Consider the following 23,482-nt stretch of genomic DNA (forward strand, 5'->3'; position numbering starts at 1 on the left):
ATCTTCCCTGAGATGCTCGGCATGCTTGAGCATAAGTAACGCTGCAGCAGGAAACCAGTTCATTGTCAGTCCTCTGCAGTCTGTGCTCGGGCTGTGTGTGTGTGTGTGTGTGTGTGTACAGCGACTGCTGAGAGTCCATCTGCCAGAGTACTTGGTCGCTGCGCCTCTTGACTCTAACTGCCCCGGCTTACAAGGGAAGCCTTCTCCCGAAAGCTGGAGATCACGGATTAACGCCTGCCGATCTAACCTTGCGTCGGCGACGCGCAGCGGGAGACAGTGCAGCGAGATTGTGTAAACGGTCGAAGACCGCAGCCTCGGCGTGGAAGCGTGCTCCGCGCGTGGTTCGATCCACGGGAGACGCGCGCCTTTCCACAGGAGGAGAGAGGGAGGAGCAATCGAACTCTGGCTGCCCAGCGTGCCCATCGAGCGCAGCACTGCGCTTTGACCAGCGGAGGATATTCCAGCAGGATCACACTCCCTCGGGGAGTCGGCAGGCAGGACACACGGAAAACCGCTTCATTCCAAGATGCGTCACGCATAATGGCCAGCAGCAAGGGAGTCTCTGGGAAGAGGGTGACATCACTGAAATTGGTGACGGGATTCTTTCAGTACCTCCGCGGTGAGTTGTCAATAAGGCAGACTCTTTTGATATTTGGAGGCGAGCGACTGGTTTGAACGTGGTGCCCTGGCAGCGGGAGCATTGAGAGCACAGGGCAGATTCCCCTGTAAGTGAGCACAGATCATCATTCTGTGTTCACTGTTGCACAGTGCTCTCAAATCAGCTGCCTCGCGCTGTGAGTGCTTCAGCAGAATGGCATTTTTATTTTCACAGTTTTAATCCATGTCCTGTAAAATCCATTAAATTAGAAATGGGAGTGGGTTGGTCATTAATGGTGCTTCCTGCTGATTTTCCAAACCCGGGTGTGAGTGCGGTGGTGTTAAAAGCCAGCTCCATTCAGCCCTTAAACACTGCTCCGGCAAGCTGTTTTGATTGAATTTAATCACAGCCCTTGTGCGACAGCCCAACTCCTTCCGACAGACGGAAACATGCAAAGTGGGACAGCAATCAGTTGCCAAAATCAGGAGGCATAACTGAACCAGTGCTATTTTACTTCTGGGCATGACGATGGCAGTCGTAGCTTCACGCCTGATCATGATAGCAGCCGTGCTGACACGCTAATAACACGCGTAAAGGCCTTTGCAGTTGTACTTGTTTTCAGTAACCCATTGGGGTGCCAGCGCAGTCTCGGGGCAGTCTCTGCCAAAGTTTGTTGGGTCACGGAGCAGGTCATAAGTTCGTCCCGTGATGTGTTTTGTAGTCACCTGGGCTCACTCGTGCTATTAATACGGTCAGTGATTGGGCTACCACACTGCAGAGGCAATTCTCTGACCTGCCCTCGAGCACTGCTCCCCACTGGGATGGTCAGTTTGGTGAACTTACACTGTTGTGAAGATCAGACATCCCAAGGCTGAAGGCTAGCGTGCTCCTCAATATTGTCACGACTACTACAATTGTTGCCTAATTACTACTGATGCAATTATTACTACTCCAATTTGTGGTTGACTTATTACTGCTATAATTAGTCACTTCCTCTTTCTTCCTGTGATTTAGCCAGTTTATTGTTATTTAGCATCTTCACAGTATCCTCTCTTGTCGCAAGGTATTAGCCTGAAGCCTCTCGGGGGGCACCGTGTCATGTGCTTTCTGAGTGACATAGAAACATAGAAACATAAAAACATAGGTGCAGGAGTAGGCCATTCGGCCCTTCGAGCCTGCACCACCATTCAATAAGATCATGGCTGATCATTCCCTCAGTACCCCTTTCCTGCTTTCTCTCCATACCCCTTGATCCCCTTAACCGTAAGGACCATATCTAACTCCCTCTTGAATATATCCAGTGAACTGGTATCAACAACTCTCTGCGGCAGGGAATTCCACAGGTCAACAACTCTCTGAGTGAAGAAGTTTCTCCTCATCTCAGTCCTAAATAGCCTACCCCTTATCCTAAGACTGTATCCCCTGGTTCTGGACTTCCCCAACATCGGGACCATTCTTCCCGCATCTATCCTGTCCAGTCCCGTCAGAATCTTATATGTTTCTATGAGATCCCCTCTCATCCTTCTAAACACCAGTGAATAAAGGCCCAGTTGATCCAGTCTCTCCTCATATGACAGCCCAGCCATCCCTGGAATCAGTCTGGTGAACCTTCGCTGCACTCCCTCAATAGCAAGAATGTCCTTCCTCAGACTAGGAGACCAAAACTGAACACAATATTCCAGGTGAGGCCTCACGAAGACCCTGTACAGCTGCATTAAGACCTCCCTGCTTCTATATTCAAATCCCCTAGCTATGAAGACCAACATACCATTTGCTTTCTTTACCGCCTGCTGTACCTGCGTGCCCACTTTCAGTGACTGATGAACCATGACACCCAGGTCTCGTTGCACCTCCCCTTTTCCTAGTCTGCCGCCATTCAAATAATATTCTGCCTTCATGTTTATGCCCCCAAAATGGATAACCTCACATTTATCCACATTATACTGCATCTGCCATGTATTTGCCCACTCACCTAACCTGTCCAAGTCACCCTGCAGCCTCTTAGCGTCCTCCTCACAGCTCACATCGCCACCCAGTTTAGTGTCATCTGCAAACTTGGAGATATTACATTCCTTCATCTAAATCGTTAATGTATATTGTAAAGAGCTGGGGTCCCAGCACTGAGCCCTGCGGTACCCCACTAGTAACTGCCTGCCATTCTGAAAAGGACCCGTTTATCCCGACTCTCTGCTTCCTGTCTGCCAACCAGTTCTCTATCCATGTCAGTATATTACCCCCAATACCATGTGCTTTGATTTTTCACACCAATCTCTTGTGCGGGACCTTGTCAAAAGCCTTTTGAAAGTCCAAATACACCACATCCACTGGTTCTTTCTTGTCCACTCTGCTAGTTACATCCTCAAAAAATTCCAGAAGATTCGTCAAGCATGATTTCCCTTTCATAAATCCATGCTGACTCGGTCCGATCCTGTCACTGCTTTCCAAATGCGCTGCTATTTCATCCTTAATGATTGATTCCAACATTTTCCCCACTTCTGATGTCAGGCTAACCAGTCTATAATTATCCACTTTCTCTCTCCCTCCTTTTGACCAATTGTTTTAACCTCTGCCACACAACAGCGACAGTATCTTAGGATCCCAATAAATCTGTCGGGAACAACGTCCTCTTCATCAGTCCTGGGTGTGTTGACTTCAGTTAGATGTTTTGGAATTGTCTATTTACTTTGAAAATTATTTTTTTTCCTGAATAAATTTCTCAAGCTAATATATCAACAACAACAACAACAACTTTTATTTATATAGCACCTTTAACATGGTAAAACATCCCAAGGTGCTTCACAGGAGTTTCATAAGACAAAACAGATAAATTTAACACCTAACAACATAAGAAGAAATTACGACAGATGACCAAAAGCTTATTAAAAGATGTAGGATTTAAGGATTGTCTTTAAGCAGGAAAGAGAGGTAAAGATGCGGAGAGGTTTAGAGAGGGAGTTCCAGAGCTTGGGGCCCAGGCAGCTGAAGACACGGCCACCAATGGTTGAACGATTATAATCAGGGATGTTTAAGAGGGCAGAATTTGAAGAGCACAGACATCTTGTGGGGTTGTGAGGCTGAAGGAGATTACAGAGATAGGGATGGGCGAGGCCACGGAGGGATTTGTAAACAAGAATGAGAATTTTGAAATTGAGGCATTGCTTAACCGGGAGCCAATGTAGGTCAGCAAGCACAGGGGTGATGGGTGAGTGGGACTTGGTGCGAGTTAGGACACGGGCTGCAGAGTTTTGGATGACCTCAAGTTTACGTAGTGTAGATGGTGGGAGGCCAGCCAGGAGCACGTTGGAGTAGTCAAGTCTAGAGGTAACAAAGGCTGGATGAGGGTTTCAGCAGCAGAAGAGCTGAGACAGGGGCAGAGGCGGGCAATGTTACGGAGGTGGAAATAAGCAGTTTTAGTTATGCTGCGGATATGTGGTCGGAAGCTCATTTCAGGGTCAAATATGACACCAAGGTGGCGAATAGTTTGGTTTAGGCTCAGATAGATGCTAGGGAGATGGATGGAGTCAGTGGCAAGGGAACACAGTTTGTGGTGGGGACCAAAGATAATGGCTTCGGTCTTCGCAATATTTCATTGTAAAAAATTTCTGCTCATCCAGTACTGGATGTTGGACAAGCAGTTACAAAAACTAAAGACGACGGAGGGGTCGACTGCAGTGGTAATGAGGTAGAGCTGGGTGTCATCAGTGAACATGTGGAAACTGACGCTGTGTTTTCGGATGATATCGTCGAGGGGCAACATAGAGATGGAAAATAGGAGGGGGCCAAAGATAGATCCTTGGGGGACACCAGAGGTAACAATACGGGAGTGGGAAGAGAAGCCACTGCAGGTGATTCTCTGGCTACGATTAGATAGATAAGAATGGAACCAGGCGAGTGCAGTCCCACCCAGCTGGACGATGGTGGAGAGGCTTTGGAGGAGGATGGAGTGGTCAACTGTGTCAAAGGCTGCAGACAGGTCGAGAAGGACGAGGAGGGATAGTTTACCTTTGTCACAGTCACAAAGGATGTCATTTGTGACTTTGATGAGAGCTGTCGGCACTGTGGCAGGGGCGGAAACCGGATTGGAGGGATTCAAACATGGAGTTCCGGGAAAGATGGGCACGGATTTGGGAGGCGACAACATGTTCAACGATTTTGGAGAGGAAAGGGAGGTTGGAGATAGGGTGGTAGCTAGCAAGCACAGTGGGGTCAAGGGTTGGTTTTTTGAGGAGAGGGGTGATGACGGCAGATTTAAGGGAGAGGGGGACAGTACCTGAGGAGAGAGAACCGTTAACAATGTCAGCTAACGTGGGAGCCAGAAAAGGAAGTTGGGCGGTCAGCTAAATCCCAGGATAATCATGAGTAATAATAGTCAGTGTGAATGTTTCAGTCATTCCTAATGTGTTAGTTAATAACTCAGTTGGTAGCACTATCGCCCCTAAGTCAGAAGGTTATGGGCTCAAGTCCCACTTGAGAGACTTCAGCGCAAAAATCCAGCCTGACACTCCAGTGCAGTACTGAGGGAATGGTGCACTGTTGGAGGTGCTGTCTTTTGGAGGAGACTGCAATAGAGTGCCTCCTTGTGGACTACTGCTACACCTAGTGGACTACTGTGGTAATGCAACTACTGTTGTAAATAATAAAAGGCTCACGTAGCAAAGTCACATGATGACAGCTTTCTGTATTGGGGCCATCTCGTAGACTGTTTGTTAGTGATGTCGTAAGGATATATCACAGAGTCGTTAAACCGAGGCCCCATCTGCCCTCTCAGGTGGATGTAAAAGGTCCCCCGGCACTTTTCGAAAAAGAGCAGGGGAGCTATCCCTGGTGCGCTGACCAATATTTATCCCTCAACTAACATAACTAAAACAGATCATCTGGTCATTATCACATTGCTGTTTGTGGGAGCTTGCTGTGCGCAAATTGGTTGCCGCGTTTCATACACTATAACAGTGACTACACTCCAAATGTACTTCATTGGCTATAAAGCGCTTTGGGTCATCTGGCGGTTGTGAAAGGTGCTATATAAATGCAAGCCTTTCTTTTATATCTCATTTCCTTTACACTTGAATGCGTTCCATTCACTCCCCCTCACTTATGTATATTCAAATTATGAATACTATATTATAATTAAACGTCTCAATTTTCTCCACAAACTTATAAAAATCTCCAACTAGCTGTGGGGAAAGAAACATGTTGCTTTCTCAGAGGCGATCAGAAACAAATATCCCTTTGGATGTTCCGATGGTAAGCATAGCATGCTTGGGAGGAACAGGTTCCTAAAGATCTCCAGCACTGGGGTTTTTCCTCGCCTCATGTCTGTGTCTGTTGTAGACATTGATAGCGATTGATTGCTACGAATAGTCAACAACTCAATTATTGTTATATCATGTGATTACCAGAATGGTTGCAGGCCAACTAGATGGACCTTGGTCTTGCTTTGTCTAACAATTGCTCTGTTCATTAGTTCCTAAGTGGTTGGCCAGATTTTTGGTTGGAGTTATATAGAGCATATCAGATTATTGTATACATTAATTGTATTGCTCGTCTGTTATTATTTCTGGGTTTTTTTGCAATCACTGGAAGGGTATAAAAATTCTAGTCCGTAACAGTGTGTTTGATTTTTTGTTTCAAATAGTTTTATTGATTGTAATAACAGACATTTTGATCTGTGTTGAAAAACTGTTGATATAGTGGCTAGTTTGGCATAGATTCTGCTGTGTTAACTGGTCATGTGCATACGACAGATGAAGTTTAAAAACCTCTAGAGGGAAAATAATGAAGTGAAACAAAATTGTGGATTAAGACAGAAAATGCTGTTAATACACGATAGGTCCAGCAGCACGAGTGAATAGAAATGGACAGATTGGAGGTGCGTTTTAACAGAGGCCTCCACCTGAAACATTCGCGTTAAGCTCGCTTCTCCCTTTACAGATAATGACTGACCTGCGGTGTATTTCCAGCTTTTATTTTACTTTGCTGATTTTAACGTTCTCTGCATGAATTCTTTGTGTGAACTCTCTGAAATACCTACGTGTACTAACCAATCGGTAGCTTAAATTCACAAACAGAAAGCTGCAATATTAAGTTGTGTGCTTCATTTCGTTTCGTTCTGATTTTAATCCTGCTCCAGTATAGCACAGGAGAACGATAAGATCTTTCGGGGGGGGTGTATTTTGTGGATAGAAAAGAAAGAATTTGGATTTATACTGCAGCTTATCACCTCCTCAGGAAGTCTGAAATGCTTCTTCCATCACTAGTTTCCTTTGAAGTGTGGTCACTGTTATTTTGTAGGCAGAAATGGCAGCACAGCAAGAGCCCATAAACAGGATTAGATGAGTAGCCAATTTATTATTGGCATTGGTTGAGGGATAAATATTGATCATAACACCGGGAAGAACTCCCCTGCTTTTCTTCAAATAGTGCCATGGAATCTTTTATGTCCACTTGAGAGGGCATACGAGGGCATATGAGAGGGGGCCTTGGTTTTAACATCTCATCCAAAAGACGGCACCTCCGACAATACAGCACTCCCTCAGCACTGCACTGGGATTATGAGCTCCAGTTCAGCAGTGATACTTCAGGGTAGATTTTCAACTTGCCACTCCGACAATGTGCATCAGCCACCCGTTGGAGAAACTGCCCGATTTGCATTCTCATTGATTTCTAGAATGGGCGGCCGATTTGGAAATCAACCCGTAAGTGGGATGGCGGATGAGGGAAAGGGGGCACAGGGGGCTGGAATCTGGGTAGTGGGACCACATGATTAACCTCGGTGAGGGCCCTCAAATCCTAGACTTGCTGTAGTGGGGAGCTGTTTTTGCTCAATCTTCCTCTGTCTGAGTCTTCCATCACCTGCTACATGCATCTCATTCCAGTTCCAGCTCTTTCAGTTTTCACCTTGATTTGCCTTCTGTAAATTCTCGCTGTTTTGAAACCTTGCAGACATAAAGGTGTTTCTTCGCATGTGTACTAATCTTATCGATTCCCTCCCACATTTCTCACATTTGTTCCATCCATGTTTTGCAGATGAGCAGGAGGCTGTACAGAAGAGAACCTTCACCAAATGGATCAATTCTCACTTGGCCAAGGTAGGCAGCTTTTAATTGCCCCGATTACATTCTAAGACAATCTCCACACTGTGAGGGTGGTTCTATTTGCCTTGGTACTGGGGGCAGGGGAGGGAAGTGTGTCCCGACTGCAACCTGTGGGCATCAGGCAGCCCCGCACCATGGCAGACGGTCCCTCGAAGTTCGGGCAACTTGGTCCTATTTGCGCTCGTATTGACCTGCTCGCTGGTGTATCCTGTTTGAATTTCCTGCACCTGGGGACTTGCAAAGTTTGCCTCATTAATGGACAAACCCCAAATCAGAATACTGTGATCTGTTAATATCAGCAACCAGCCATATCAGCAAGTTAATAGGAACAGGAATTTATCCCTTGTACATGTCCCCCAAGGATCCACGGCATGTGTATGGCCCATAAAGACCAAAAGGACGGATACTTGCATGGATGGAAGCTGCTCTGAAACAAATAATGTCCAGCTTCAGAAACCTACCATGGAGCCACGCTCCTCTCCTTCTGAGCACCATTTTCTTCATGAATATAGTGTTTGCCAAACTTTTGTTTGGGGTGAAAGCGAAGAGTCAAGTGCCCATTTCGGCACAATGTCATCCCATTCTGGCGATGCAGTAATGTTTCTCAACGTAATTTATATCATGGAATCCTAGAATGATAGAAAGAGGCCTTTTTTCCCATTATGCCTCTGCTGGCTCTTTGAAAGAGCTATACAATTAGTCCCACTCTCTCTGCTCTTTCCCCATAGCCCTGCACATTATTCCCTCTTCAAGTATTTATCCAATTCACTTTTGGAAGTTACTATTGAATCTGCTTCCTCCACTTGTTCAGAATCACAACAACTCGCTGTGTCATTTTTTTTTCTCATGTCACTTCTGGTTGCTTTGGCAATAATCTTAAATCTGTGTCCTCTGGTTACTGACCTTCTGCCATATGAAACAGATTACATAGGATATACGCACAGAAACAGGCTATTCAGCCCAACCAGTCAATGCCGGTGTTTATGCTCCACTCGAGCCTCCTCCTGTTTTTCCTCATCTAACTCTATCAGCATAACCCTCGATTCCCTTCCCCCTCATATGCTTGTCTAGCCTCCCCTTAAATGCATTTATACTATTCGCTTCAACCACTCCCTGTGTATCGAGTTTCACATTCTCACCACTCTTTGGGTAAAGAGGTTTCTTCTTCCCTATTGGATTTCTTGGTGACTATCTTATATTGATGGCCTCTAGTTATGCTCTTCCCCACAAGTGGAAGCATTCTCTCTGTAGCCACTCTATCAAAACCTTTCATAATTTTAAAGACCTCTATTAGGTCACCCCTCAGCTTTCTTTTTTCAGAGAAAAGAGACCCAGCCTGTTCATCCTTTCCTGATATGTATACCCTCACATTTCGGGTATCATCCTTGTAAATCTCTGCACGACCTCCAATGCCTCTATATCCTTTTTATAATATGGCAACCAGAACTGTACACCATAATTCGATTCGGGTTTAACTTCCCTACATTTTTTTAATTCCTTCTGGGATGTGGGCGTCGCTGGCAAGGCCGGCATTTATTGCCCATCCCTAATTGCTCTTCAGAAGGTGGTGGTGAGCCGCCTTCTTGAACCGCTGCAGTCCATGTGGTGCAGGAACTCCCACAGTGCTGTCAGGGAGGGTGTTCCAGGATTTTGACACAGCAATGATGAAGGAGCAGCAATATATTTCCAAGTCAGGATGGTGTGTAACTTGGAGGGGAACTTGCAAGTGATGGTGTTCCCATGCACCTGCTGCCCTTGTCCTTCCAGGTGGTAGAGGTCGCGGGTTTAGGAGGTGCTGCCATAGAAGCCGTGGCGAGTTGCTGAAGTGCATCTTATAGATGGTACACACTGTAGCCACGGTACGCCAGTGGTGGAGGGAGAGAATGTTGAAGGTAGTGGATGGGGTGCCAATCAAACGGGCTGTTTTGTCCTGGATGGTGTTGAGCTTCTTGAGTGTTGTTGGAGCTGCACTCATCTAAGCAAGTGGAGAGTATTCCATCACACTTCTGACTTGTGCGTTGTAGATGGTGGAAAGGCTTTGTGGAGTCAGGAGATGAGACACTCGTCGCAGAATACCCAGCCTCTGACCTGCTCTTGTTGCCACAGTATTCATGTGGCTGGTCCAGTTAAGTTTCTGGTCAATGGTGACCGCCAGGATGTTGATGACGGGGGATTCAGCGACAATAATGCCATTGAATATCAAGGGGCGGTGGTTAGATTCTCACTTGTTGGAGATGGTTATTGCCTGGCACTTATGTGACGCAAATGTTATTTGCCACTTATCAGCTCAAGCCTGAATTTCGTCCAGGTCTTGCTGCATGTGGGCATCGACTGCTTCATTTTCGGAGGAGTTGCGAATGGAGCTACTCATCAGCGAACATCCCCACTTCTGACCTGATGATGGAGGAAAGGTCATTGATGAAGCAGCTGAAGATGGTTGGACCTAAGACACGGCCCTGAGGAACTCTTGTGGATGTTCGAGGCCAATCATCACAGCCCCAGGACACGGCCCTGAGGAACTCTTGTGGATGTTCGAGGTCAATCATCACAGCCCTGGGGCTGTGATGATTGACCTCGAACATCCACAACCATTTTTTCTTTGTGCTAGGTATGACTCTAGCCATTTAAGAGTTTTCCTCCTGATTCCCATTGACTTCAGTTTTACTCGGACTCCTTGATGCCACTCTCGGTCAAATGCTGCCTTGATGTCAAGGGCAGTCACTCTCACCTCACCTCTGGAATTCAGCTCTTTTGTCCATGTTTGGACCACGGCTGTAATGAGGTCTGGAGCAGAATGGTCATGGTGGAAGCCAAACTGTGCATCGGTGAGCAGGTTATTGGTGAGTGCCACTTGATAGCACTGTTGACGACACCTTCCATCACTTTGCTGATGATTGAGAGCAGACTGATGGGGCGGTAATTGGCCGGATTGGATTTGTCCTGATTTTTGTGGACAGAACATATCTGGGCAGTTTTCCACATTGTCGGGTAGATGCCAGATTTGTTGCTGTACTGGAACAGCTTGGCTAGAAGTGCGGCAAGTTCTGGAGCACAAGTCTTCAGCATGACAGCTGGGATGTTGCCAGGTCTCATAGCCTTTGCTGTATCCAGTGCGCTCAGCCATTTCTTGATATCACGTGGGGTGAATCGAATTGACTGAAGACTGGCTTCTGTGATGGTCGGGACCTCAGGAGGAAGCCGATATGGATCATCCACTCGGCACTTCTGGCTGAAGATGATTGCAAATGCTTCAGCTTTATCTTTTGCACTTGCATCATCATTGAGGATGGGGATATTAATGGAGCCTCCTCCTCCCGTTAAATTACCCACCACCATTCACGACTGGATGTGGCAGGACTGCAGAACTTTGATCTGATCCGTTGATTGTAGGATCGCTTAGCTCTGTCTATAGCATGCTGCTTCCGCTGTTTAGCATGCATGTAGTCCCCAGGTTTTTAATTTTTACACATAAAATTTTTAGGTAGCCGTGTGCTGCTCCTGGTATGATGGCAGTTTGAGGGATATACCGGGCCATGATGTTATAGATTGTGGCGGAATACAATTCTGCTGCTGCTGATGGCCCACAGCGCCTCATGGATGCCCAGTTTCTAATTGCTAGATCTGTTCTGAATCTAACCCATTTAGCACGGTGGCAGTGCCACACAACACGATGGAGTGTGTTTTCAGCGTGAAGACGGGATTTGTCCTTCAAGACTCCAGCAGCTCGGTCAGTAGTGGTGCTTCCAAGCCACTCTTGGTTGATACGTCCTTACTATACAGTATAAATGCACACGAGGCCCATGCTTGAGAGAAGGTCAGTCTGTGACCTGTCCTTTATTCCTTAGCACTCTAGTCATGAAGGATGGGTGGAGCTTCCCCTTTTATACCTGAAGGTCCAGGTTAGGAGTGTCTCCCACCTAGTGGTCATTGTTCTCACAGTGTACAACTTAGGTCAGATTATACATGGGTTACAATGCTGGTTGATTACATGACATTGGTAATGGACATTGAAGTTCCCCACCCAGAGTACATTCTCTGTCCTTGCTACTCTCAGTGCTTCTGAACATGTAGGAGTACTGATTGATCAGCTGGGGGAGGGCAGTAGGTGGTAATCAGCAGGAGGTTTCCTTGCCCATGCTTGACCTAAAGCCATGAGACTTCATGGGGTCCAGAGTCAATGTTGAGGGCTCCCAGGGCCATTCCCTCCCGACTGGATACAAATATCCTGCCGGTGGGACAGGACATATCCAGCGATGGTGATGTAGGAGTTTGGGACATTGGCAGAAAGGTATGATTCTGTGACTATAACTATGTTAGGCTGCTGCTCTCCCAGTTTTGGCACAAGTTAGGAGGGCTTTTCAGGGTGTGCCTTTGTCATGTCTGAAGCCGGTGCCAAGGTCAATGCCAGGTGTCTGTCCGGTTTTATTCTCATTTTTGCTTTTTGTAGTGGTTTGTTACAACTGAGTGGCATGCTAGGCCATTTAAGAGTCAACCACATTGCTGTGGGTCTGGAGTCACATATAGGCAGGCAGTAGAGGACATTCGTGAACCAGATGGGTTTTTTTTTTTCACCAGTTCGGTAGTTTCATTACTGACACTAGCTTTTTAATTCCAGATTTATTTAATTAATTGAATTTAAATTCCCCAGCTGCCGCAGTGGGATTTGACCTCACATCTCAGGATTTCTAGTCCAGTGACTTAACTATTATGCTACTGTTCCCTTTTCAATTCTATACCTCTAGCAATAAGCGCTAGTGCTTGGTTTGCCTTTTTTATGACCTGGCTAACCTGTGTTGCAACTTTTAGTGCTTTGTGTATTTGTACTCTGAGATCCCTTTGCTTGTCTACCCTACCTAGCTACCCTTTACCCCTACTCTCTGATTTCTGTCTTGAAGCCAGCTAGCTATCCATTCTGCTACTTGTCCCCTGATTCCAAATTCTCTGACCTTGTTCATCAGTCTATTATGGGGTATCTTATCGAAGGCCTTTTGAAAATCTAGATAAATTACATCTACTACATTACCCTTGTCTACTCTCTCTGTTGCATCTTCAAAAAATTCAATGAGGTTGGTCAAGCACGACTTTCCCTTTTGAAATCCATGCTAACTATTTATTATTATATTTTTATTTCGCGATGTTCTTCTATTTTCTCCTTTAGTAGGGATTCCATTATTTTTCCTACCACTGATGTTAAGCTGACTGGTCTATAATTCCCTGGACATGTTCTATCCCCTTCTTAAATATAAATATTACGTTAGCTATCTGCCAGTCCTCTGGCACTACACCTTTTTCTAATGAATGATTAAATATGTGGAGTAATGCCTCTGTTATCTCTTCCCTAGCTTCTTTTAAAATGCATGGATGCAATCCATCTGGACCAGGGGTTTATCCTCTTCGTGTTTCATTAGTTTATTTAATATATTCCCTCTTTTTATTTTAAATGCACTTATCCCATTACTAATCTCATCATCCAATGTAATGTCCTCCTGTTCTATCTCGCTGTTAAATACTGAAGCAAAGTAATTATTTAATATTTCTGCCATCTATCGTTAACTGTGGTATTATCCTATCTATCCCTTAATGGCCCTATTCCCATCTCAACCTTCCTTTTTTTATTGATGTGCCTGTAAAATATTTTTCTATTTTGTTTTATGTTCCTTGATAATTTAATTTCATAGTTCCTCTTTGCCTTCCTAATTGTTTTTTTTTTGCTCATCTCCTAATCTCTTCCAAATTCCCCTTATCATGCACTCTCTTGCTGTCTGTGTACTTAATGTATGCCTCTTTCATTACCCTCAATTGTTCCCTATGGCTTTATTCATCCATGGAGTCTCATTAGTGTTTAGTTTGTTCTTTCCTTTTAGTGGAATATATTGTTCCTGCACTCTTTCGAACACTGTTTTAAATGTTTCCCATTGTTGCTCTACATCATTGTTTGCCAATATTATTGCCCAATTTATTTTCCCAAGTTACATAAGAACATAAGAAATAGGAGCAGGAGGAGGCCATACGATCCCTCGAGCCTGCTCCGCCATTCAATAAGATCATGGCTGATCTGATCATGGATTCAGCTCCATTTCACTGCCCGCTCCCATAACCCCTTATCCCCTTATCATTTAAGAAACTGTTTATTTCTGTCTTAAATTTATTCAATATCCCAGCTTCCACAGCTCTCTGAGGCAACGAATTCCACAGATTTACAACCCTCTGAGAGAAGAAATTTCTCCTCATCTCTGTTTTAAATGGGCGGCCCCTTATTCTAAGATCATGTCCTCTAGTTCTAGTCTCTCCCATCAGTGGAAACATCCTCTCTGCATCCACCTTGTCAAACCCCCTCATAATCTTATACATTTCGATAAGATCACCTCTCATTCTTCTGAATTCCAATGGGTAGAGGCCCAACCTGCTCAACCTTTCCTCATAAGTCAACCCCTTCATTCCCAAAATCAACCTAGTGAATCTTCTCTGAACTGCCTCCAAAGCAAGTATATCCTTTCGTAAATATGGAAACCAAAACTGCACGCAGTATTCCAGGTGTGGCCTCACCAATACCTTGTATAGCTGTAGTAAGACTTCCCTACTTTTATACTCCATCCCCCTTTGCAATAAAGGCCAAGATACCATTGGCCTTCCTGATCACTTGCTGTATCTGCATACTATCCTTTTGTGTTTCATGCACAAGTACCCCCAGGTCCCGCTGTACTGCAGCACTTTGCAATCTTTCTCCATTTAAATAATAACTTGCTCTTTGATTTTTTTCTGCCAAAGTGCATGACCTCACACTTTCCAACATTATACTCCAGCTGCCAAATTAGCCTGTCTATGTCCTTTTGCAGATTTTTTGTGTCCTCCTCACACATTGCTTTTCCTCCCATCTTTGTATCGTCAGCAAACTTGGCTACGTTACAACACTCAGTCCCTTCTTCCAAGTCGTGAATATAGATTGTAAATAGTTGGTGTCCCAGCACTGATCCCTGCGGCACCCCACTAGTTACTGATTGCCAACCAGAGAATTTATCCAGACTCTGTTTTCTGTTAGTTAGCCAATCCTCTATCCATGCTAATATATTACCCCCAACCCCGTGAACTTTTATCTTGTGCAGTAACCTTTTATGTGGCACCTTGTCAAATGACTTCTGGAAGTCCAAATACACTACATCCACTGGCTCCCCTTTATCCACCCTGTTCGTTACATCCTCAAAGAATTCCAGCAACTTTGTCAAACATGACAAGTTTTATTCTCAGCCCCTCAAAATCAGTTTTTCTCCAATCTACTACCCTGGTTTTCGTCATACTTATGTCCTTCTCAATTATCATCTTAAAGCCTATTATATTATGGTGACAATTGCCCAGATGTTCCTCTACTTTTACTTCTCTTATCTGCTCTGTTTCATTCCCCATTACTGGATCCAATAGCGAATCCTCCCTTGTTGGGCTTTTTATATATTGGGCTAGAAAGGAGTCCTGTACACATTGTAGGAATCCATTCCCTTATCCCCTTTACCTAACTCTTCTGTCCAATTAATATTGGGTTAGTTGAAATCCCCCATGATTGTTATTCTATGTTTTTACTCATTTCCCTAATTTGTCTGCATATTTCTTCCTCCACCTTCCTTCCACTATTAGTTGGTCTGTCGACTACGCCTATTATTTTTATCCATATGGATTCTATTTTTGTCTTGCTGATAGCCGTGTCACTTTTTATGACTGACAATAGTCCTGAAATTCCGGTCAGAGGCTTCATCGGCCGAACGCCTCTGACCGGAGAATTTTTACGAAATTACCTGGTGGTCCCGGAGGTGATTCCGGTGGGATTCGCTATTGGATTTTCCCGATCTTTGGAGCGCGCTCCCGTCCTCCAGGTTCCAACGCAGCCGGTACAGCCACGTGTGACTGTACAACCAATCAGGTAAAGTATTCTCATTCATAGCAATGGGAACTCCGTATCTACCAGTTCTCATTGCTATTAATGAGAAAAAACACAGAGACACTAAATACCATAATAAAAAATTTAAAACACACCTCACGTAATTAAAATTAATTGAAATTAAAGTTAATAAATGTCTTAGAAAAAGTAAATAAATGTACCTTAGAGGGCAGGATTTTTAACAGAAAAATGTGGTTTAAAATGTTACTTTTATATGTTTTTGTATGTTTTAAAACTCTTACGCTGGTAAAAGTAGGCTATGCGCCTGCTTTTACCAGGCGCAAGCGTTTTAAGGACATTCGCTGGGCAAGTGATGGGCAAATACCTCACTCCTGCCCATGCGAATGTCCTTGCTGCCGAGATCTGTGTGATCTGTCAAGCCAGAACTTGATAGATCAGAAAAGCCGGTTTTCAGCGCATGTGCATTGCGCGCTGATAACCGGCTTTTGCGATGCCTTCCCGGGTCCATGCACACTCTGTATGGACCCGGGGAGGCCGGAATTTCAGGGCCAATATGTTATCCCTGTCAGTGCAGCTACTCCACCACCCATTTTTCTCTCTCTATCTTTTCTAAATACGTTATACCCTGCAATGTTTAATTCCCAGTCCTGATTTTTCTGTAGCCATGTCTCAGTAATCCCTACTATGTCTGGTTCATCACAATACATGATTGCCTCCAGTGCCCCGGTTTTATAATGGACACTGTGTGCATTGCTATACCGACAGTTTAACTCATTTTTTATAGAATTTCCTCTCACTTTATGTTTAACCATCTTTTTAGACTTCTGGGGGGAGAAATTTGGGAGCGCTAATCTTTTTCTACTTAAAAACAGTTTGGGGTTAGCGATTCAGGAAGAAGTGGAGCGCTAAATCAGGCGCTCTACTTCCTTCCTGGAGCGCAAGAGGCAGCAGGCCGGGCAGTGAGTGGAGCAGCACTCCAGGCAAGACTGCAACCACTGAGCCACAGCTGACTAATAGCTTCCTGCACTTGCAGGGATTTGTGAAATTATTCAGATTACACGGTTGGAGGGGATTGGTATTCGATTCAATCTGTCAGTGCCATTTGTAAAGCACAATATTACTCTTTTTTACAGGCAGAACTTAGTCCTCTTGCTGCATACAATGGACACACTTTGAGAATTTGCCAGTCTGCGCTCCTGTTGCGTTGAAGCTACGGCTTCTAAGTGAATAGAATGCACCCGTGGAGTGCTCCGATTACACATGTAAGGGTAAACCGTATCAACAGGTGATCCCGGAGTGGAGCCCTGCTCGCTAGGAGCGCTCCCATGATGTTCGGGATTCTACACCTTTGGTCTCTCATCACTTGAACCAGCAACAAAACCAGAAAGCAAGGATTTAAAATGTTTTCCCACTTACCTCGGCCACCTCGCCTTTAAGCATCGCTCCGAAGCGCCCGGCCTTCCGATGAACCGCCGGTGTTTTCACCCGGCGATCTGCAGAGGGTGGAACACAAGTTCGGGTCGGGGCACTACCGGGGCGAGGTTGACGCCACGATCTCTGGGTGATGGCGATCGGGGCGCAACGCTGTACCTCCGCCGCAAACATCCTGCTGGATGTGGCGGGAGTCGATGTTATCGCCGCGCCCGCTCAGTACCTGACTAGTGCCCTGATATCGCTTCCCACAGCCCATAACGGGAGGCGCTAACCAGCCGAATTTCTAGGCCCTGTTCTACAACTCTATTTATTCTCTTGCCATAAATATCCTGCCTCACTTTATTCTTTACTCTGATCTCGTCTCCTGTTTTGTTTATATTTAGGCTGGTTACGTTTTTTGTAAATCTCTCCATGCGTTTTACTAGTTTAAAGCCTTATTTCTCCTTATTTACCCTATCAAAACTCTTGATGAATTTGAACACCTCTATCAAATCTCCTCTTAATCTTCCCTACTCTAAGGAGAACAACACTAGCTACTCCGGTCTCTCTACGTAACTGAAGTCCTTCGTCCCTGATGCCATTCTAGTAAATCTCCTCTGCACCCTCTCCAAGGCCTTGACATGCTTTCTAAAGTGCGGTGTCCAGAATTGGCCACAATACTCCAGCTGGGGCCTAACCAGTGATTTATAAAGGTTTAGCATAACTGTACGCATTTAGCGACCATTTGTTTTTCGTTCACAAACATTTCTCCGGAAGACATTGCCAGTGCAAAACCTGTACTGGAGTGCAGATCGGTGTGGAGGTTGATGTAACTGAATTGCCACCTGCGTAAATTCAACAGTTGGAAAATTGTGCAAGCATCGAGTCAGATGAGAATTCCCGTTACACAGTCACATCGCACGAAGCTCTGCATCAGGAATGTTACATCGTAATCTTTATCCCAGTGCTACTTCAGTGAGTGGAATTTGTGGGAGATGTTGAAAGATTTCTGTAATGAGACTTTGTAATGTATCTTCCCTATCATCAATGATTCAATTAGGTACAGGCTACTTGAAAACGCAGTGACCCAGATATTCGTTGTCAGAAGCTCGTTTGGTATTATCCACAGAGGCAAGTCAGTCTGGGTAGGGAACAGCTACAAAGTCAACACTTTCCTTGCACCACTGACATCCCAAATCAGAGACCCGCAGTTGATCCGAGAAAAGCTGAAGACCCCAAATTTACATAAAAATATGGAGTCTCTGCACCAAATACAGAGGAGCCGGAATTGCCTCCTGCCCGAAACGGGGCGCACGCACCCCATTTCAATGGTTTTTACCGTCGTAGTTGTTGAGGTGGCCTCTTAAGCAAAATTCCGCTCTTTTTTTTTTCATTTGGATCAGGAAGTCACTCATTGTGGGGGCGGATATGTGTTGGCGACAACACCTGAGGGGTGGAAGTTGGGGGCGGTGCGGATTGGCCGTCGTGATGACGTCATCACGGTGCCGTATCACCACGGCTCTCCCCTTCACTTAAAGGGGAGAGCCTGCGCGATGTTTAAACTTCAGTCCACTGGGCCACTAGGGAGGGTTTCGGCCGGGCCAGAGGCCTTCCACCCAAGAGGGGGATGACAGACTGTCTGTTGATAACCCGGCCGAACCTGGGGGCATAATTGTCGGCACGACATGGCAGTCGGCTGACAAAAAAAAACATGGCAACTGCGGCCGTAGGTCCTCCCCTTTAATGGGAGCCGCACCACCATTACAGAAGGCCCAGCCTCACTGGACCACCGGAAAAAGAGTGGGAGAGCGATAGTGATAGGGGATTCAATCATAAGAGGAATAGATAGGCGTTTCTGCGGCCACAATCGAGACTCCAGGATGGTATGTTGCCTCCCTGGTGCAAGAGTCAAGGATGTCTCCGAGCGAGTGCAGGACATTCTGAAAAGGGAGGGAGAACAGCCAGTTGTCGTGGTGCACATTGGTACCAACGACATAGGTAAAAAAAGGGATGAGGTCCTACGAGACGAATTTAAGGAGCTAAGAGTTAAATTAAAAAGTAGGATCTCAAAAGTAGTAATCTCGGGATTGCTACCAGTGCCACGTGCTAGTCAGAGTAGGAATCGCAGGATAGCACAGATGAATACGTGGCTTGAGCAGTGGTGCAGCAGGGAGGGATTCAAATTACTGGGGCATTGGAACAGGTTCTGGGGGAGGTGGGACCAGTACAAACCGGACGGTCTGCACTTGGGCAGGAATGGAACCAATGTCCTAGGGGGAGTGTTTGCTAGTGCTGTTGGTGAGGAGTTAAACTAATATGGCAGGGGGATGGGAACCAATACAGGGAGACAGAGGGAAACAAAAAGGAGACAAAAACAAAAGACAGAAAAGAGATGAGTAAAAGTGGAGGGCAGAGAAACCAAAGGCAAGAAACAAAAAGGGCCACTGAATATAAAAGGGCTGCAGGAGGGGTCAAAACTAAAAATCATGGTTTAAAAATTAGGATGAAAACACTCTACCTAAATGCACGCAGCATTAGAAATAAAGTAAATGAGTTGACGGCACAAATCATTACAAATGGGTATGATTTGGTGGCCATTACAGAGACATGGTTGCAAGGTGACCAGGACTGGGAATTAAACGTACAGGGGTATCTGACGATTCGGAAAGATAGGCAGGAAGGGAAGGGAGGTGGGGTAGCTCTGTTAATAAGGGATGATATCAGGGCAGTTGTGAGGGATGATATTGGCTCCAATGAACAAAATGTTGAATCATTGTGGGTGGAGATTAGAGATAGTAAGGGGAAAAAGTCACTGGTCGGCATAGTTTATAGGCCCCCAAATAATAACTTCATGGTGGGGGGGGCAATAATCAAGGGAATAATGGAGGCATGTGAAAAAGGAACAGCAGTAGTTATGGGGGAGTTTAACCTACATATCGATTGGTCAAATCAAATCGCACAGGGTAGCCTGGAGGAGGAATTCATAGAATGCATACGGGATTGTTTCTTAGAACAGTATGTAACAGAGCCTACAAGAGAGAAAGCCATTTTGGATCTGGTCCTATGTAACGAGACAGGAAAAATAAACGATCTCCTCGTAAAAGATCCTCTAGGAATGAGTGATCACAATATGGTTGAATTTGTAATACAGATTGAGGATGAGGAAGTTGTGTCAGAAACGAGCGTACTATGCTTAAACAAAGGGGACTACAGTGGGATGAGGGCAGAGTTGGCTAAAGTAGACTGGAAACAAGGACTAAACAGTGGCACAATTGAGGAACAGTGGAGGACTTGTAAGGAGCTCTTTCATAATGCGCAACAAAAATATATTCCAGTGAAAAAGAAGGGCGTCAAGAGAAGAGATAACCAGCCGTGGATAACCAAGAAAATAAAGGAAAGTATCAAATCAAAGACCAATGCATATAAGGTGGCCAAGGTTAGTGGGAAATTAGAGGATTGGGAAGATTTTAAGCAACAGCAAAGAATGACTAAAAAAGCAATAAAGAAAGGGAAGATAGATTACGAAGGTAAACTTGCGCAAAACATAAAAACAGATAGTAAAAGCTTTTACAGATATATAAAACGGAAAAGAGTGACTAAAGTAAATGTTGGTCCCTTAGAAGATGAAAAGGGGGATTTAATAATGGGAAATGTGGAAATGGCTGAGACCTTAAACAATTATTTTGCTTCCGTCTTCACAGTGGAAGACACAAAAACCATGCCAAAAATTGCTGGTCATAGGAATGTGAGAAGGGAGGACCTTGAGATGATCACTATCACTAGGGAGGTAGTGCTGGACAGGCTAATGGGACTGAAGGTAGACAAGTCCCCTGGTCCTGATGAAATGCATCCCAGGGTATTAAAAGAGATGGCGGAAGTTATAGCAGATGCATTTGTTATAATCTACCAAAATTCTCTGGACTCTGGGGAGGTACCAGCGGATTGGAGAGCAGCTAATGTAACGCATCTGTTTAAAAAAGGGGGCAGGCAAAAGGCAGGTAACTATAGGCCAGTTAGTTTAACATCTGTAGTGGGGAAAATGCTTGAAACTATCATTAAGGAAGAAATAGCGGGACATCTGGATAGGAATAGTGCAATCAAGCAGACGCAGCATGGATTCATGAAAGGGAAATCATGTTTAACTAACTTACTGGAATTCTTTGAGGATATAACGAACATGGTGGATAGAGGTGTACCGATGGATGTGGTGTATTTAGATTTCCAAAAGGCATTCGATAAGGTGCCACACAAAAGGTTACTGCAGATGATTAAGGTACGCGGAGTCAGAGGAAATGTATTAGCATGGATAGAGAATTGGCTGGCTAACAGAAAGCAGAGAGTCGGGATAAATGGGTCCTTTTCCGGTTGGAAATCAGTGGTTAGTGGTGTGCCACAGGGATCAGTGCTGGGACCACAACTGTTTACAATATACATAGATGACCTAGAGGAGGGGACAGAGTGTAGTGCAACAAAATTTGCAGATGACACTAAGATTAGTGGGAAAGCGGGTTGTGTAGAGGACACAGAGAGGCTGCAAGGAGATTTGGATAGGTTAAGCGAATGGGCTAAGTTTGGCAGATGGAATACAATGTCGGAAAGTGTGAGGTCATCCACCTTGGAAAAAAAAACAGTAAAAGGGAATATTATTTGAATGGGGAGAAATTACAACATGCTGTGGTGCAGAGGGACCTGGGGGTCCTTGTGCATGAAACTCTTTTTGGAGTTTACCTGCAAAACAAAAACATTAATCGGTGCCACCCGCCCTGGATGACACACCAGACATTTACAAGGCCCTCTTTTTTTCCTTTTTTTGGGTTTTTTTTTTGGGCACTAAAATCAAATTTTCCTTTTTCCAGTGCCCCCTATAAAAGGGGAGGGGGACACTAAAAGCACCAGCAATTAAAACAAATTAAACTTTAAAACGTAAAATCAAATTAAAATTTGGTTGCCGGGCGTGATGATGCACTCCAGTCCCTCCGGTGCCCACCTCTCGCGGAAGGCCGGGAGAGTACCGGTGGACACCGCGTGCTCCATCTCCAAGGACACCCTGGACCGGATGTAAGAGCGGAAGAGAGGCAGGCAGTCAGGTTGAACGACCCCCTCGACCGCCCGCTGCCTGGACCGGCTGATGGCACCCTTGGCCGTGCCCAGGAGCAGTCCTACGAGGAGGCCTTCGGACCTACCCGCTCCCCTCCGCACAGGGTGCCCAAAGATCAGGAAAGTGGGACTGAAGTGCAGCCAGAATTTCAGGAGCAGCCCCTTCATATAATGGAACAGGGGCTGCAACCTCGTGCATTCAATAAAAACATGGAACACGGACTCCTCCAGACCGCAGAAATTGCAGGCGGCCTGGGAGTCCGTGAACCGGCTTAAAAATTTATTGCACGGCACTGCTCCGTGCACCACCCTCCAGGCCAAGTCCCCGACAAATAGTGGGAGGACCCCTGCGTAGAGTGCCCTCCATCGGGGACCCCCGCCTCCTCCGGACGGCAGGATGGTACGCCATGGCGTGTCCGGACGGCAGGCGAGGATGGCAAAGTTGAGAGTGTGTCATTGGTTGCGAATCCCAAAAGGTTAGTTTGCAGGTACAGCAGGTAATCAGGAAGGCAAATGGAATGTTGGCCTTCATTGCGAGAGGGATGGAGTACAAAAGCAGGGAGGTGTTGCTGCAACTGTATAAGGTGTTGGTGAGGCCGCACCTGGAGTACTGCGTGCAGTTTTGGTCACCTTACTTAAGGAAGGATATACTAGCTTTGGAAGGGGTACAGAGACGATTCACTAGGCTGATTCGAGAAATGAGGGGGTTACCTTATGATGATAGATTGAGTAGACTGGGTCTTTACTCCTTGGAGTTCAGAAGGATGAGGGGATGATCTTATAGAAACATTTAAAATCATGAAAGGGATAGACAAGATAGAGGCAGAGAGGTTGTTTCCATTGGTAGGGGAGATTAGAACTAGGGGGCACAGCCTCAAAATACAGAGGAGCCAATTTAAAACCGAGTTGAGAAAGAATTTCTTCTCCCAGAGGGTTGTGAATCTGTGGAATTCTCTGCCCAAGGAAGCAGTTGAGGCTAGCTCATTGAATATTTTCAAGTCACAGATAGATAGATTTTTAACCAATGAGGGAATTAAGGGTTGCGGGGAGAGGGCGGGTAAGTGGAGCTGAGTCCACGACCAGATCAGCCATGATCTTATTGAATGGCGGAGCAGGCTCGAGGGGCTAGATGGCCTACTCCTGTTCCTAATTCTTATGTTCTTATGAAAAAGCTTGTTTTGGCACTGCCCGGCGGGCCGAAGATTTCGCGGAATTTCACCGTTGTAGGGCTAGATCGGTGGTGCGCACTGTGATGACATGTTTGGCATGGATTGGCAGCAGCGGAGCGGTAGTGGGGGGGCAGGGGGAGCGGGGAGCGGGTCACCGGCGGGATACCGCAGGAGCGGAATTTTGAATATGGCAGCCATTACACGAAAAGTCGCCGGCCATTGC

The 23,482-nt window shown here is 45.6% G+C and overlaps 1 protein-coding gene across 1 annotated transcript in view; it reads left to right on the forward strand.

The window, feature by feature from the left end:
* Positions 1 to 540: 540 nt before the first annotated feature.
* Positions 541 to 23,482, forward strand: part of syne1b (spectrin repeat containing, nuclear envelope 1b) — a 420,847-nt gene continuing 397,905 nt past the window's right edge. Inside the window, exons 1-2 of the mRNA XM_070891000.1 lie at positions 541 to 619; positions 7,625 to 7,686. Coding sequence (XP_070747101.1) covers positions 541 to 619; positions 7,625 to 7,686 — 141 coding nt within the window. The remainder of the gene's footprint in view (positions 620 to 7,624; positions 7,687 to 23,482) is intronic.

This window comes from Pristiophorus japonicus, chromosome 9 (assembly GCF_044704955.1).
Source record: "Pristiophorus japonicus isolate sPriJap1 chromosome 9, sPriJap1.hap1, whole genome shotgun sequence".
NCBI classification, from domain to species: Eukaryota; Metazoa; Chordata; class Chondrichthyes; family Pristiophoridae; genus Pristiophorus; species Pristiophorus japonicus.